The sequence below is a fragment of the Ceratotherium simum genome, chromosome 33 (assembly GCF_057802395.1).
Source record: "Ceratotherium simum simum isolate JZ-2026a chromosome 33, ASM5780239v1, whole genome shotgun sequence".
In the NCBI taxonomy this organism is placed as follows: Eukaryota; Metazoa; Chordata; class Mammalia; order Perissodactyla; family Rhinocerotidae; genus Ceratotherium; species Ceratotherium simum.
In genome coordinates, this window is record NC_141932.1 from 28835288 (window position 1) to 28849794 (window position 14507).

Sequence of the window (14507 nt, forward strand, 5' to 3'; positions counted from 1 at the left end):
CTTTGCAATGTCAATCAGAAACAACTAGGCTGCAAAGGGCAAGAACTGACCCAAAAACAAGAGGAAAAGTAAACAATAGACAATAAACCCAGACCCGTGGGAGAGGCGAGAAGAGCTGCCTCTGGCGCAGGTGAATTTGACTATTCTGACGCCATCGCGGCAATTCCTGCAGCTCGTTGGGACTGTCCTGTTGCATCTGACATGCATTTTGTTGAGTTTGCTATGAGAATTCCTGCGTGACGGTTTTTTTTAATCCCAATGGCTCACCGCAGCCCCAGAGCCTCCGGTGCAACCGCTCCGGGTCAGGCCCCCCACCGTCTGCTTGCGCAGCCCCTGGAGACCAGCAGCCGCCGCCGCGGCCTTAGGGTGACGCCTCCACCCCGCCCGCGGGGAAGCCGGCTCCGAGCTCGGCACAGCGCGTCCCGGGGGTCCCGCCCTCCGCGGAGCTCTCCTCCTCCCACCCGCCGCAGGGCCACGCCGGCCGGATGCAGCCCTCCGCTCCGCCCGGCGCGGCGCCCGCGCTCTGGGCTCACTCGCGCTCCCCAAGCCCCAGTCTGCAATCGGAAACGGGGACAGCGAGCGCAGGTGGCGCTGCGCACGGCGCCCAGGCGGCCGCCCCCCGGGGCCCGGCGGAGGGGAGCCCGGGTCGCCCTCCCCGACGCGGCCGGGGGGTCACACTCGCTGCTCGCTCGCCCCGCGGGGCGTCTCCACCCGGCCGCCCCCGGCGCGTTTCCCACGGCCCCCGCCGCACAGCCGCCTCAGAGGTGCCCCTGCTCCGCTGTCCGCGCCAGCGCCGCCCCGCAGCTCGCGGAGACCCCGGGGGCGGAGTCCAGGGCGGGCCGCGCCCCACCCCTCCGCGCGCCGGGCCCTGGCTAAAATGGCTTCTCAGGCGCACCCTCCCACCCACAACCGAGGAGGAGCGGGGTACCGGCGCAGAGGAAAAAACGAAGGCCGGGACACTCGGTTGAGGCACCGCTGGGATTCGAACCCAGGATCTCCTGTTTACTAGACAGGCGCTTTAACCAACTAAGCCACGGCGCCGCCCGCACACACAGCGCCAGAAGCTCTTCCTCATGACCACTGATTCCGTCGGCCGAGTGCATGCGCACAAGTTTCGTCCGCAGGAGGCGCATGCGTATTGCAGGGCCCGGCTCACACGAGTCGCTGAGGGGACCAGTCGGATGCAAGGCTGGAGCTGCCGGCGGGCGCAGTGGCCGGGGCGGGCTGGTCTTCCTGGTCTCTGTAGTGTCTGCGCCCGAGCCGGGGTGGCCCCGTCTTTGGGAGATGCTCACGCAAGGTGCCAGAACTGGCCCAGGAAGCGCCCCCAGGCTGTCCGGCGAGGCCGCGCCCCCGCCCGCTCCGCAGGTCCCCGCCCCGCCCGCGCGGCCAGCTGCCCGCTCCCCGGCGTCCTCTCAGGGTGCACAGCCGGCCGTGGCCCCGCGGGGACCCCGCGTCCGACCCATCACGCTGGCGCCCTCAGCTGGGAGGCCGGCGGCCGCCCTCTGACCATCGGGGCATCCGCCCGCCTGTGGGGCCAGACCCTGGCTTCCCGCGGACCCTGAGCCCAGGAAGAGTCCGGGGGCCTGGGGGACCCCGAGCAGGCGCCGGGGCATGGAGAGCTTCAGGGGGCCCAGGCCGCTGGTCCTGGAGCACCACCGCCGTCAGTGGGGAGGTCTCTGCCGCCGGAGCAAGGCCAGGCCCTCCGCACTCAGGCCTCACACTCGCCCCACCCTGGTCTCCTCGCTCAGACACATCAGCCACCTCGTCCCAACGCTTGGTAGAGGGCCTTTGAGCGACAACAAAACCAAACACTGCTAATCATTCACCCAGCAATCCTCCGGTGGGAGACTCCCATCCACAGAGATGTAAGTTGCAAAACAGATGCACGAGAAGGTGCGCTCTGGTATTATTTGTAGTAGCGGAAAACGACCAACACCCCACGTGCCCGTCAGCGAGGGCAGTGTCGGTGTGTGCAGTCCAGCCGGCCTCCACAGCAGCGGGAAGAATACATCTGCAGGTCTTCATGTGCGGGAGGACGAGACCACAGCAACGGGACTTCTCTTCCAAGGAGAGCCCAGTTGCTGGGAGGGCGTGGAGTGGAGTTTCCACGTGTTCATACATCATTCTCGTAAATAAATAGATAAACACCGAGCAGCCAGCTCCAGTCTGAGCAATCACTTGGGCTGTGACTGAGGAGCACAAGACCCACCAAATAATGATTAGCAGGTTAAGGTGGCCATGGGCAGGATTGTTGGATGCCAGTCAATTGACAGTATATAAATCAGTCCTGCAGTTAAGTTTTAAACACAGACCAAGGGGCATACTAATGACATTTGATGGAAATCTTGTGAGCCGTACCGAATGGAAAGGGAGCCCTTCATGTTTAACTGAAACCTTTGCTCTTTCTGAAGCAATTGATTTATGTTGTACTACATGCTGCAGAAGCAGGAAGAAGGCTGTACACATGCATGGGCATTCTGGAAATTGAAAAGTCTGGGGTGGAGAGCATGAAACATTCCGTGATGGAAATGCCCACCACCGGCCTGCCTAACCAGCTCTTCCTCAGCTCTGGGCAGGTGACCACCTGGGAGCATTGGCCAGGGAAGCACCCAGAGTGCCTTGCTACTGTACAGCCTCCTCCAGAGGAGGCCCCACACATCTTCCTACTCATCTGACAAGCCCTTCCTCTGGGCTACTGCTGCCAGCCTCCAAGGGCTGCCTTACAGGGCAACTCCAGAGTCCAGAATAGGAGTCCAGGACTCGTTCCAAAAACAAGACAGGATGAACACCAGGACACAAAGCTTAGAAACAGCAAAAAAGGATGTAGAATTCACATGCACACTTGTTTTCCAAACAAATCCAGATTTATTCTGCATGAAAACTAAAAAAACAGTTGATTCCCAAGGGTGCTGTGGAGCTGAGAAGGTGGCACAGTGGTGGGAGCCCAGCCAGGGTTTGGCCCCTGCCTCAGTCTGACAGGTCCGCTCGGCCAGGGAGGGGCCCCAGAGAAAGGCACCTGCAGAGCCCGCAAACCTACATGACAGGTGGCCTGTGTTCAAGTCACTCAAAGGGCTCAGTGGCCATCAGTCATCCTTGTCCAGGCTGCCCCCTCTTGACGGTGAGTCCTCCCTTTCCGATGACGATGAGCCTTCTGCTGAGTCGTTTGCATCCATCCGGCAGAACACACATTTGGTGACTGTTTCAGAAAAGATGTCACTTTCGTAGATGGAGAAAGGCCTGTCACATCCTTCACACTGACATGAAATATTTTAAAAGAGAGGAAAGGAGGTGCTGGTCACAAGGGATCAAGGCATGCAGTTCGAAGTCTCCCACCTGATCCTGGGACCTCAGGCTGGGCCAGGGCAAGAGCTGCCTCCCCTCTCTGGGGTCTGACCCCACAAGGGTGGAAATTGCAGGCCGCCGAGTGAGAATGAGCACAGGCTTCTCCCTCTCTTCCCCCCAAAAGCTGTGCAGGTACTGCCAGCTCGTGTCCCCCGCCGTGGAGGTCCTGGGGGCAGGAGTGGCAAGCCACTTGGCAGTGGAGAGGACAGGGGGTGGGTGTCTGACCTGGTCCTCTGCTCTGTGCAGGGCAGAACTGTGGGACCTAGGGGATGTCCTAACTCCCTGACATCCTGGGGACACCTAACTTACAGAATCATGAGAGAGAAAAAAAGCGAGTAGGCAAGACTTGTGAACAAAGCAGGGACTTGAGCTAGATGATGAAGGCGCTGAGCATCCTCCTCTGTCTCTGAGCCTGTTTCCAGCCCAAGTGGGCGAGAACAGTGGATCCAGCAGCACAGCTCACTCACCACATCTGCTTCCCACAAACAAGGGACAACACCAGAGGCTGGGCTCTCGGCTTCCCAGCACAGCACGGTCCCCCTGAGACGAGCCTGCAAGGCGGCATGCCCCTGCCCTGGCCCTCCAAGGCCCTGTGCTTTGCCACCTTGCTCACTTCAGGGCACTAGGCCTGCAGGAGAGGGGGGCTAACCCGGCCAGGGCAGGCCTCTGGGAAATCTGGCCTCCGAGGTTTCTCACATTGACTCAGAGCAAGTCAAATGCAGAGGGCACATCTTTGCTATGCTTCAAGTAGCTTTCTTTTCTTTCTTTTGCCAGAAAGAAATTAGATCATTTCTCTACCTTATTCTGTGGCATCATTTCCCATGGCCCCACCCCAGCGCAGCAGGGCACAGAGGAGGCAGCTCCTGCTGGCAGGCGGAGGACGGGGGCAAGCACTGCTCTGTAGCGAGTCAGCTTCCAGGGCCTCAGGGCCAGCATGGCCACAAAGACGAGGTCCATGTGGGTCCCCCTCCCCACCCCCTGCCTCCCTGCTCTGCAGTGCTGTTCCCATATTAGCCGTTCCCAGGAGCAGTGGCTCCCAGCCAGACCTTCTGAGGGGAGACAAGCATAGGTGGCTCAAGGACTCTAAGGGGAGAAGGATTCAAGAGGGCCCAGCACAGACTCCTCAGCCTCTCGAGATGGCAGCAGGGGTCTGCACCGCAGCCCCAGAAGGGCAGGCCTGCACTGCCCAAGGAAAGCCTCTGTGAGCCTTGGCTGCCCTGGCTGCATCTGGTGAAGCAGAAGATGTGCCCACTCGACCACCAGATCTGCCACTAGAGAAACAGGCGCCTGAGCCCCTTCCATGGGAAACTGGGGGTTCCAGTTGGCAATGGGGTCTGCTGCCGGAGTGCAGGAGGCTCACCCAGTGTCCAGCTGTGTGCCCAGCCATTCTTCCCAGGCTCATCGGGCCTCCTCTCCCATTTCCCCTCACTCACTCTGCTCCTCAAACACAGCTGCTCACTCCTGCCTCGGGGTCTCCACACTGGCTGTTCCCTCTGCTGGGAAGTTCTTCCCCTAAACATCTGCACGTTGTGAACAAACGTCACCTTCTCAGTGAGACCTGACCACCCTTTAAAATGGTGCAGCCTCCCTCCGGCACTCCTGTTCCCCTTTCCTATGTTATTTTCCTCCAAAAAACTTATCACCATGTGACTTAGTACATAATTTTCTCATTTCTTTATTCGTTGTTTGTCTCCCTTTTGGAATTTAAGCTCCCTCAGGGCAACAATTTCAACCTGTTTGTTCATGGTTTTCTCCTCAGTTGCCCAGTAAATGTTTGTTCAAAGAATAAATTAATTTGTAGAGAGAACTAATGAAAGCCTTCCCTGGGCTTAATTTTTCCCAGTACCAACCTGTTTCACCTTTAAGCCCAGGGCCTTTTTGTACTCGATTACCAACGGAATTTCGTCAATTTCTTCAATATTCCATAGTCTCATGCTCCTATCCTAAAACAAGTAAAACAGCAAACCCACAGTCACCAAACGGGCTCATTAGGCTGGGAGGACCCAGGAGGTGCGCCACATCCAGGTTCCAGTGTGGAGGACCTCAACCTTCAGAGGAGCAGAGTCAGGGTGACCAACTGTCCCGGCATCTCCAGCACCATCCTGGTTTAGTGCTGTAAGCCCCACGTCCCCGCAAATCCTGACGAGTCTCATTTTTCAGTGATCAGTGTGGAAGCTTTGGGGGGAAAGTACAAAACTCAATAGCAGCCTCCAAAACAGGAGCTGAAAGCACAACTATCTTCAATGCCAAATGGATATGCACAGATGACCCACCTTCCATAGTTGCTGTCACCATTTTCCACAGTTTGGATAATCCATTATTGTGGATCACTCCAAGCGATGAAGCATTCGACTTAACTGTGTTGTAATTGCGAGTGTTAACAGTCCGCCTTTGACTTTACCTGTGGATTAACTGTTGTGCTTTGCTTCAAGACAGTGCTAGTAGAATTTTTAACATTGTGAATATTATGATCATGTTTTCTAAGAGTTCAGATAATGAAAATGAGAACAATTACAAGACCCATGCCAGCCTGACCCAGACATCACCAACCAAGGAAGTTAAACAACTGTGTTTAATGAGAGATGGACAGATAACGTAAAACTAGATTGGGGGGTAAATAACCAGAAAAAAGCATACCACACAATACGCAAAGAAGCCTTTGGGACTGGGTGTCAGGGAGAAGGGGGTGAAGGCACACGTGGACACTGAGCCTCACAAGTCTGGGAGGAGACAGGCAAGTTCTTCTAAATCAATCAAAAGTTTTCTCATCTCCCAAAAAGACACCAATGTGAAATAAAATGAAATATAAGATATTCAGATTGGAAAAGAAGTAAAACTGTCTCTATTTGAAAATTACATGACCTGGTATATAGAAAATCCTAAGGAATCAACTAAAAAGCTATTAGAACTGATAAACAAGTTCAGCAGGGTTGCAGGATTCAAAATGCATACACAAAAATCAATTGTATTTTTATATACTTGCAAAGAACAATTTGAAATGCAATTAAACAGTTCTACTTAGAATAGCATCGAAAACAATTAAGTGCTTAGAAATAAATTTAACAAAAGAAGTGCAAAACTTGTAGACCAAAAACTAAAACATATTGTTGAAAGAAATTAAGGAAGATGTAAATAAATAGAAAGACATCCCATGTTCAATGGATCAGAAAATTTCATATTGTTAGCATGACAATACTCCCCAAAATGATCTACAGTTTCAAATTAATGCTTCTGAAAATCTTAGTTGACTTCTTTGCAGAAATTCACAAACCGATCCTAAAATTCATATAGAAATTAAAGGGACCCAGAAGAGACAAAACAATGTTGAACGCAAAGAACTCCCCTATTTCAAAACTTACTGCAAAGCTACGGTTATCAAGACAGTGCAGTACAGACGTAAGGCTAGACATATAGGCCAATGGAATAGAATTGAGAGTCCAGAAATGAACCGTCACATTTATGGTCAATTGATTTTTGATGGGGCTCCAAGAGCTAAAACTATAAAACTCTCAGAAGAAAACATAGGGGTAAATCTTTGTGACCCTGGATTAGGTGGTGTTTTCTTAGATCAGACACCAAAATCACAAGAACAAGAGAAAAAATAGATAAACTGGACTTCATCAAAATTAAAAATTTTGTGCTTCAAAGGACATGCATCAAAAAAGTAAAGTTATATGAATGGCCAATAAGCACATGAAAAGATGCTCCACATCATTAGCTATCAGGGAATGCAAATCAGAACTGCAAGATACCACTTCACAACCATTAGGTTGACTACAACCAAAAAGGTGATAATAAGAGTGGTGAAAATGTGGAGAAATTGGATCCTTCCTACACAGCTGGTGGAAAGTAAAAGGGTTCAGCACTTTGGAAAATAGTCTGGCAGTTCCTCAAATTGTTAAACATGTAGTGTTACCATGTGATCCAGCAGTTCCACTCCTAGGTATACACCCAAAAGAATAAAAAACAAGTTTTCAAACAAAAACTTGTTCATGAATATTTGTAGCAGTATTATTCACAATAGCCACAATGTGAACACAATCCCGTTTCCATCAACTGATGAATGGATTAAAAAATGTGGTATATCCATACAATGGAATATTATCCAACAGTAAAAAGAAATGAATAAACCTTGAAAACGTTATGCTAAGTGAAATAAGCCAGTCACAAAGGACTACATATTGTATATTACATTTATATGAAATGTCCAGAGTAGGCAAATTCATAGAAACAAAAAGTAGATTAGTGGTCCTAGGTAATGCAATAAGACAAAACAAGAAAAGAAAGCATATAGAGATTGGGAAAGAAAAAATAAAACTGTCTTTGTTCACAGGTGATATTATGGTCTATGTAGAAAATCTGAAAGAACCAACAAAAAAACTCTTGGAATTAATAAGTGATCATAGCAAGGTTGCAGGATACAAGGTTAATATACAAAAATCAATCACTTTCATATATACTGGAAATGAACAAGTGGAATTTTAATTAAAAACACAGTAACATTTACATTAGCACCCCCAAAAATGAAATACTTAGGTATAAATCTAACAAAATATGTACAAGATCTATATGAGGAAAACTACAAAACTCTGATGAACAAAATTAAGAAGAACTAAATAAATGGAAAAATATTACATGCTCATGGATAGGAAGACTCAGCACTATCAAGATGTCATTTCTTCCCAACTTGATCTATAGATTTAATGCAATCCCAATCAAAATCCCCGTGAGTTATTTTGTGGATATTGATAAACTGATTCTAAAGTTTATATGGAGAGGCAAAAGACCCAGAATAGCCAACACAGTATTGAGAAAGAGGAACAAAGTTGGAGGACTGACACTACCCAACTTCAAGACTTGCTATAAAGCTACAATAATCAAGACAGTGTGGTATTGGTGAAAGAATAGACAAATAGATCAATTGAACAGAATAGAGAGCCCAGAAATAGACCCACTTTGATATAGTCAACTGATCTTTGAAAAAGGAGCAAAGGACACACAATGGAGAAAAGATAGTCTTTTCAACAAATGATGCTGCAACAACTAGACATGCACGTGCAAAAAACTGAATCTAAGCCATGCTGTGGTGGCGTTCCATATAAAGTACAGGAAGATGGACACGGATGTTAGCCCAGGGCCAATCTTCCTCAGCAAAAAGAGGAGGATTGGCATCAGATGTTAGCTCAGGGCTAATCTTCCTCACACACACAAAAAAAACTAAATCTAGACACACACCTTACACCCTTCACAAAAATTAATTCAAAGTGGATCACAGACCTAAATGTAAAAGACAAAACTAGAAAACTCCTAGAATTAAAAGAGGAAAAAATCTGGATGACCTTGGGTTTGGCAGTGACTTTTAGATGCAACACCAAAGGCAAGATCCATGAAAGAAAGAATTGATAAGCTAAACTTTGCAAAAATTAAATTTTTCTGCTCTGAGAAAGACACAAGAGAATAAAAAGAGATGCCACAGACTGGGAGATAATATTTGCAAAAGACACATCTATCTGGACTGTTATCCAAAATATACAAAGAACTCTTTAAAACTCAGCAGTAAGAAAACAAGCAACCCAATTAAAAAATGAGTCAAAGACCTTAACAGACACCTCATCAAAGAAGATATAGAGACGGCAAATACGCATATGAAAAGATTTTCCACATCATATTTCATCAGGGATTTGCAAATTAAAAGAACAAGATACCACCACATACTTATTAGAATGGCCAAAATCCGGAACATTGACAACACCTAATGCTGGTGAGGATGGGGAGCAACAGGACTTTCATTCATTGCTGGTGGGGATGCAGAATGGTACAGCCATTTTGGAAGACAGTTTGGCAGTTTCTTACAAAACCAAACTCTTACCATATAATCCAGCAATCGCATTCCTTAGTATTTACCCAAAGGAGCTGAAAGCTTATGTCCACACAAAAACCTGCACATGGATATGTACAGCAGATTTATTCATAATTACCCCCAGACTGGAAGCAACCAAGATGTCCCTCCATAAAAGAATGAGTAAACAAACTGTGGCACACCCATACAATGGAATATTATTCAGTGATAAAAAGAAATGAGCTATTGAACCACGAAAAGACATGGAGGAAACTTAAATGCACATTACTAAGTGAAAGAAGTCCACCTGAAAAGGCTACATACTGTACGATTCCAACTGTATGATATTGTGGAAAAGGCAAAACCATAGAGAGAGTAAAAAGATCAGTGGTTGCCAGCGGTTCTGGGGAAAAAGGGAAGGGATGACTAGCTGGAGCACAGCGAGTTTTTAGGGCAGGGAAGCTATTCTATATGATACTGTAATGGTGGATACATGACATGCTTTTGGCAAAACCCATACAACATAAAGAATGAAACAAACTATGGACTTTAGTTCATAATAATATATGAATATTGGTTCATCAACTGTAACAAATACACCACACTTAATGCAAGATATTAATAACTGTGGAAACTTTGGGGGGAGGGAGTATATGGGAATTCTCTGTACTTTTTGCTCAATTTTTCTGTAAACCTAAAACTGCTCTAAAAAAAATCTATTTTTTAAAAAAGACACCAGAGCTCCCTCGAATATAGTGATCGCTGAATTAATTTGGGAATACCACTCAAATGAGTAGCCATCATTTTATCATTCCCTTGATTAGTCTTATGAAACTGAATGTGGTCAGCTGAATAATGTCCTACCCCCAGAGAAGTCCACATCCTAATCCCCAGAACCTGTGAATATGTTAGGTTACACGACAAAGGATAATTAAGGTTGCAGACAGAATTAATGTTTCTAATCAGCTGATCTTAAGGAGATTATTCCAGACTATCCAGGTGAACCCAGTGTAATCACGAAGGTCCTTAAAATTGGAAGAGACAGTCAGGGGAATATATGACTATTGAAGAAAGGCACAGACAGGGGCTGGCCCTGGGGCATAGTGGTTAAGGTTGGCGAGCTCCACTTCGGGCGCCTGGGTTCATGGGTTCATGATCCTGGGCGTGAAACTACACCACTCGTCAGCCATGCTGTGGTGGTGAACTACATATAAAATAGAGGAAGATTAGCACAGACGTTAGCTCAGGACTAATCTTCCTCAGCAAAAAAAAAAAAAAAGTTCTTAATTTTGATGAAGTCCAATTTATCTTTTTTTCCTTTTGTTGCCTGTGCTTTTGTTGTCATATTTATGAAATAATTGCTTAATTCCAAGTCATGAAGATTTTCCCCCATCTTTTCTTCTAAGAGTCTCATAGTTTTAGCTCTTAACTTTAGGTCTTTGATCCACTTTCAGTTAATGTTTGTATATGGTGTAAGGTAAGGGTCCAATTTCATTCTTTTGTATGTGGATATCCAGTTTTCCTAGCACCATTTGTAGAAAAGACTGTCGTTTCCCCTACTGAATGGTCTTGGCATTCATCGAAAATCTATTGACCGTGTATGTGACGGTTTATTTCTGGGCTTTCTATTCTATTTCATTGATCTATATTTCTGTCGTTTTAACTGTTATAGATTTGTAGTAAATTTCAAAGTTGGGAAGTGTGAGTCCTCCAACTTTATTCTTCTCCTTCAAGGTTGTTTTGTCTATTCAGGGCCCCTTCCAATTCGTATGAACTTGAGGATAGGCTTTTCCGTTTCTGTGAAAAAGACTGTTGGTATTTTGATAGGGATTGTGTTTAATCTGTAGATCACTTTGGGTAGTACTGACATCTTAACAATGTTAAGTCTTCCTGTCCATGAACATAGGGGATCTTTCCATTTATTTAGGTCTTCTTTAATTTCTTTCAGCAATATTTTGTAGTTTCCCATGTACAAACTTTCATCTCCTCAATTAGATTTATTCCTAAGTATTCTTTTATACGCTATTGTAAATAGAACTGATTTCTTAATTTCCTTTTCAGATTGTTCATTGCTGGTGTATAGAAACACAATTGATTTTCATGTGTTGATCTTAGACCCTGAAACTTTGTTGAATTCATTTGTTAGCTCTCATAACTTTCTTGTAGATTCTTTGGGATTGTCTGTATATGCAATTGTGCCATCTACAGATAGAGATAGTTGTACTTTTTCTTTTCCAACTTGGATGCTTTTTATTTATTTTTCTTCTCTAATAGCTCTGGCCAGAACCTCCAGTGCAATGTTGAATAGCAGCAGTGAAAGAAGACATCCTTGTCTTGCTCCTGATCTTAGGGAAAAGCTTTTAGTCTTTCACTATTGAGTATGATGTTAGCTGTGGGTTTTTCATAAACAACCTTTTATCACATTGAGGAATTTCCCTTTTTTCCTAGTTTCCTGAAAGTTTTGTCATGAAAGGGTTCTAGATTTTATCAAATGCCTTTTCTGTGTCAATTGGGATGATCACGTTTGTTTTCCTTTTTTCTATTAATGTGACGTATTCCATGATTGATTTTCTTTTTGTGTGTGTGTGAGGAAGATCAGCCCTGAGCTAACATCCATGCCAATCCTCCTCTTTTTGCTGAGGAAGACTGGCCCTGAGCTAACATCCATGCCGATCTTCCTCCACTTTATGTGGGACGCCGCCACAGCATGGCCTGACAAGCGGTGCGTCGGTGCGGGCCCAGGATCCAAACCCAGGCCGCCAGCAGCAGAGTGCGTGCACTTAACCGCTACACCACAGGGCCAGCCCCTTTGACTGATTTTCTTATGATGAATCACCCTTGTATTCCCGGGATAAATCCCATATGGTCATGGTGAACAATCCTTTTAACTTACTTTTGGATTCTGTTTGCTAATATTTTGTTGAGGGTATTTAGATCCATATTCATAAGGGATATAGGCCTGTAATTTTCTTTTCTTATGATGTCTCTATCTGGCTTTGGCATCAGAGTAATACTGGCCTGATTAAATGAGGTTATTATTGTTTTATATTAAATATAAATAATACTAAAAGGACCATAAACCATGATCAAGTGTGATTTATACCTAGAACGCAAGGATGGTTCAACATATGCAAATCAATAAATGAGATACGTATTAATAGAATAAAAAAACATAAAACGTAAAAATCATATGATCATCTCAGTAGATGCAGAAAAAGCATCTGACAAAATACAATGTCCCTTCATGATAAAAATCCTCAATAAATTGAGTATACAAGGAACAAACCTCAACATAATAAAGGCCATATATGACAAACCCACAGCCAACATCATACTCAACAGTGAAAGGCTGAAACCTTTTCCTCTAAGAACAGGAACATGATGAGGGTACCCATGCCCACCACTCCTATTCAACATAGTACTGGAAGTCCTAGCCAGAGCAATCAGGCAAGAAACAAATAATAATAAAAGGCATGCAAATCAGAAAGGAAGAAGTAAAACTGCCTTTGCACATGATATGATCTTATATATAGAAAATCCTAAAGACTCCACCAAAAAAATGTTAGAACTAATCAACAAATTTAGTAAAGTTGCAGGACACAAAATCAACAGACAAAAATCAGTTGTGTTTCTATATACTAACAACTGACTATCTGAAAAAGAAAAATCGCATTCACAATAGCATCAAAAACAATAAAACACTTAGGAATACATTTAACCAAGGAGGTGAAAGATCTGTGCACTGAAAACTACAAGACTTTGATGAAAGAAATTGAAGAATACACAAACAAATGGAAAGATATCCCATGTTCATGGATCAGAAGAATTAATATTGCTAAAATGTTCATACTACCCAAAGCCATCTACAGATTCAGTGCAATCCCTATCAAAATTCCAATGGCACTTTTCACAGAAATAGAAAAAAAATCCTAAAATTTGTATGGAACCACAAAAGACCCCAAATAGCTAAAACAATCTTGAGAAAGAAGAACAGAGCTGGAGGCATCACACTTCCTGATTGCAAACTATACTACAAAGCTATATTAATCAAAACAGAATGGTACAGGCTTAAAAATAGAGAGCCCAGAAATAAACCTTCACATATACGATCAACTAATATTTGACAAGGGAGCCAAGAATGCTCAGTGCGGAAAAGTTAGTCTCTTCAACAAATGGTGTGGGGAAAACTGAATAACCAAATACAAAAGAATGCCTGTCTTATACCACTCACAAAAGTTAGCTCGAAATGGATTAAAAACTTAAACATAAGACCTGAAACCATAAAACTCCCACAAGAAAATATAGGGAAAAGCACCTTGACATTGGTCTTGGCAACAATGTTTTGAATATGACACCAAAAGCGCAAGCAACAAAAGCGAAAATAAGTAAGTGAGGTTACATCAAACTAAAAAGCTTCTGCACAGCAAAAGAAACAATCAACAAAATGAAAAGGCAATCTACAGAATAAAAAAAAATATTTGCAGGGGCTGGCCCGGTGGTGTACTGGTTAAGTTTGCACGCTCTACTTTGGTGGCTTGAGATTCGTGGGTTCAGATCCCAGGCACGGACCTACACACTGCTTGTCAAGCCACACTGTGGTGGCATCCCACACACGGGGTGGAGGAAGATTGGCACAGATGTTGGCTCAGGGACGATCTTCCTCAAGCAAAAAGAAGAAGATTGGCAACAGGTGTTAGCTCAGGGCCAAGCTTCCTTACCAAAAAAAAAAATAATAATAAAATTGGCAAATCATATATCTGATGAGGGGCTAATATCCAGAATACACAAAGAACTCACACAACTCAATAGGAAAAAAATCCAATTAAAAAATGGGCAGAGGAACTGAATAGACATTTTTCCAAAGAAGACATACCAATGGCCAACAGGCACATGAAAATATACTCAACATCACTAGTCAGGGATGCAAATCAAAACCACAATGAGATATCACTTCACACCTGTTAGAGTGGCTATTATCAAAAAGAAAAGAGGTGGGGCCGGCCTGGTGGCATAGCGGTTAAGTTCGCTTGCTCCACTTCAGTGGCCAGTGGTTCACAGGTTCGGATCCCGGGTGTGGACCGACGCACTGCTTGTCAAGCCATGCTGTGGTGGTGTCCTATATAAAGTAGAGAAAGATGGGCACAGATGTTAGCCCAGGGCCAATCTTCCTCAGCAAAAAGAGGAGGATTGGCAACGGATGTTAGCTCAGGGCTAATCTTCCTCACACACACACACAAAAAGGTAAGTGTTGGTGAGGATGTGGAGAAAAGGGAACCCTTGTACACTGTTGGTGAGAATATAAATTGCTACAGCCACTATGGAAAAA

At 45.4% G+C, this 14507-nt stretch overlaps 1 protein-coding gene and 1 non-coding gene across 2 annotated transcripts in view; both read right to left on the reverse strand.

The window, feature by feature from the left end:
• Positions 1-967: 967 nt before the first annotated feature.
• TRNAT-AGU (transfer RNA threonine (anticodon AGU)) lies at positions 968-1041 on the reverse strand. The gene has a single exon. It is a non-coding gene; the product is annotated as a tRNA-Thr (tRNA).
• Positions 1042-3083: 2042 nt separating this feature from the next.
• WDR88 (WD repeat domain 88) overlaps positions 3084-14507 on the reverse strand; it is a 43527-nt gene continuing 32103 nt past the window's right edge. The window contains exons 10-11 of the mRNA XM_004439821.3: positions 5193-5285; positions 3084-3254 (exon numbers count right to left, since the gene is read on the reverse strand). Coding sequence (XP_004439878.1) covers positions 3084-3254; positions 5193-5285 — 264 coding nt within the window. The remainder of the gene's footprint in view (positions 3255-5192; positions 5286-14507) is intronic.